Raw genomic sequence first — 2,452 nt, 5'->3', positions numbered from 1 at the left:
ACTTCCCCGGTGGTAAACGGGAAGGGGAGCCCGGGTCTCCTGTCACATGTGATTCTCAACCTTCCTCAGTGCTGCGATCCTTTAATACAGTTCCTCAGGTTGTGGTGACCCCCAACCATACAATTATTTTTGTTGCTACTTCATCACTGTAATGTTGCTACTGTTATGAATTGTAATGTAAATATCTGATATGCAGGATGTATTTTCATTGTTACAAATTGAACATAATTAAAGCATCGTGATTCATCACAAAAACAATATGTAGTTATATACGTGTTTTCCGATGGTCTTAGGCGACCCCTGTGAAAGGGTCGTTAGACTCCCAAAGGGGTCTCGACCCACAGGTTGCGAGCCGCTGGCCTAGCAGAGCATGCTGGCCGATGTTCGCTCAACATGGGGCGCTGACACATGGGTGGATGGCTCCTTGCAGACACTGGCAGTGACAGGATTGTGGCAGGGGTGCTGGGCAGGTGATGACGCGCCAGCCACATTGCTCCAGAAAGCTTCCCGAGGAGGGACCCTCAGAGGAATCTTCTTGGGGTGGGTGTTCACAGGGATGGGGGCCAACTTCCGGCTGATGGCTCCTCTCCAAGGCGGCTCGCAGAGCTTCTGTCTGGCGTCAGTCACCTGTGACCACGGACAGGCCCACTCCCCGCCACCCTATGGCCTTTCTCCAGTGTGGACGTTCCAGTGTCGGACGAGGGAAGCCCTCTGCCTGAAGGCCTTCCCACACTCGCTGCACTTATACGGCCTCTCCCCGGTGTGGATCCTGTGGTGCTGAATGAGCACGTGCTTGTGGCTGAAGGCTTTCCCACACTCGCTGCACACGTAGGGCTTCTCCCCGTTGTGGACCCTCTGGTGCGCGATGAGGTCGGAGCTTTGGGTAAAGAATTTCCCGCACTCGATGCACTCGTACGGCCGGGCCCCGGTGTGGACGCTCCAGTGTTTGATGAGTCTGTACTTGTGACCAAAGTATTTCCCACACTCGCTGCACTCGTAGGGCCTCTCTCCCGTGTGGACGCTCTCGTGCTGCACTAGCGTGGACTTGTGGCTGTAGGCTTTCCCACACTCGCCGCATCTGTAAGGCCTCGCTCCGGTGTGGACTCGTTGGTGGACAATAAGGTTGGAGCTGTGGTTAAAAACTTTCCCGCAGATGCCACACTCGTAGGGCATCTCTCCGGTGTGGATTCGCCGGTGCTGGGCAAGTATGGGTTTGCGGCTGAAGGGTTTTCCCACATTCGCTGCACTCGTACGGCCGCTCTCCAGTGTGGACTCTCTGGTGCTGGACGAGCGAGTCTTTGCGGCTGAAGGCTTTCCCGCATTCGCTGCACTCGTAATGCCTTTGTCCATTGGGCACGGCCCCCGCACACCTGCCATCACCGTGTGGCTTCCACGCACCGTGGGGGGCGCGGTGCTGGGAGCGGCCTGAGCGAGCTAAGAAGCCCTCCCGGGCCTCTCCAGGCGCAAAGGGCACTGCCAGGGGCTGGACAGGGCAGCTGCCCACAAGAAAGGCCTGGCCCTCGTCTCTCCTGACGGGCTTCTCTCCACTGCCCTGTCTCTGGTGGTGAAGGTTCCCACGGAACCAGAACTGTCCCCCACACTGTTTCTGCCCAGAGTGTGTTTCTTGGTGCTCAGCCAAGTGCGAAATGTCCTTCAAGACCAGGCCGCCTGCCTCGCAGGGGTAGGCTTGCTGGGTGGAAGGGCCTGCTTTGGGAGTCCTGGCCTGTGACACTCCTTCTGCAGAAACCCTTTGCTGACAAGGTATCTCCTCATCCTCCATTCCGGGCCAAGAACCTGAAAGCAGACAAATGCTGGTGAAGTCCAAGTTGACACTGGTGGGCAGGGGCAGTCTCGTTACAAACATGTGTCTCACAGAACTAAGAGCAAGGTCACAGCTCAGGTTGATAAAGGGCTGCCATGCAGCAGTTGGCATCTACAGGTCATAGAAGGAACCCTAGCTGTTGTGGCTCAGTGGATAGAGCGTCGGCCTGCAGACTGAAAGGTCCCAGGTTCGATTCCGATCAAGGGCATGTACCTTGGTTGCAGGCACATCCCCAGTGGGGGGTGTGCAGGAGGCAGCTGATCGATGTTTCTCTCTCATTGATGTTTCTAACTCTCTATCTCTCTCCCTTCCTCTCTGTAAAAAATCAATAAAATATATATTTTTAAAAATAACCTCGAAGTGGGGTCTCACAGGAATAGCCCAGTGGCCCCAGCAAGCAGGGACCAACCAGACTGGTGCCTGCATTTTCCGTCACAGGCTCCACCAGGAATGTCAGCTGCAGGAAGGAGGGGAGAGCCTGGGGCACAGGGTGCCCTGGTTTGGGACAGAGGCACCCAGTCAGGGCAAGGACAAGAGGCATCTGACCTACTGCGTGCCTGTGAGACCCCTCCCTCCTACGCCATTCTTCGGGGCAGCGGGCGTTGGGGCTGCTCAGGAGTCCGAGGTGGT

The 2,452-nt window shown here is 56.5% G+C and overlaps 1 protein-coding gene across 1 annotated transcript in view; it reads right to left on the bottom strand.

Moving 5' to 3' along the window:
* Window positions 1-224: 224 nt before the first annotated feature.
* Window positions 225-2,452, bottom strand: part of LOC102417378 (zinc finger protein 772) — a 6,593-nt gene continuing 4,365 nt past the window's right edge. Inside the window, 2 exon segments of the mRNA XM_023748614.1 lie at window positions 225-1,224; window positions 1,226-1,794. Coding sequence (XP_023604382.1) covers window positions 661-1,224; window positions 1,226-1,780 — 1,119 coding nt within the window. The 5' untranslated portion in view covers window positions 1,781-1,794 and the 3' untranslated portion in view covers window positions 225-660.

This window comes from Myotis lucifugus, unplaced genomic scaffold (genome assembly GCF_000147115.1).
Source record: "Myotis lucifugus unplaced genomic scaffold, Myoluc2.0 scaffold_1581, whole genome shotgun sequence".
In the NCBI taxonomy this organism is placed as follows: domain Eukaryota; kingdom Metazoa; phylum Chordata; class Mammalia; order Chiroptera; family Vespertilionidae; genus Myotis; species Myotis lucifugus.
The sequence above is the reverse complement of the archived record's forward strand: the minus strand, read 5'-3'. Positions and strand labels throughout refer to the sequence as shown.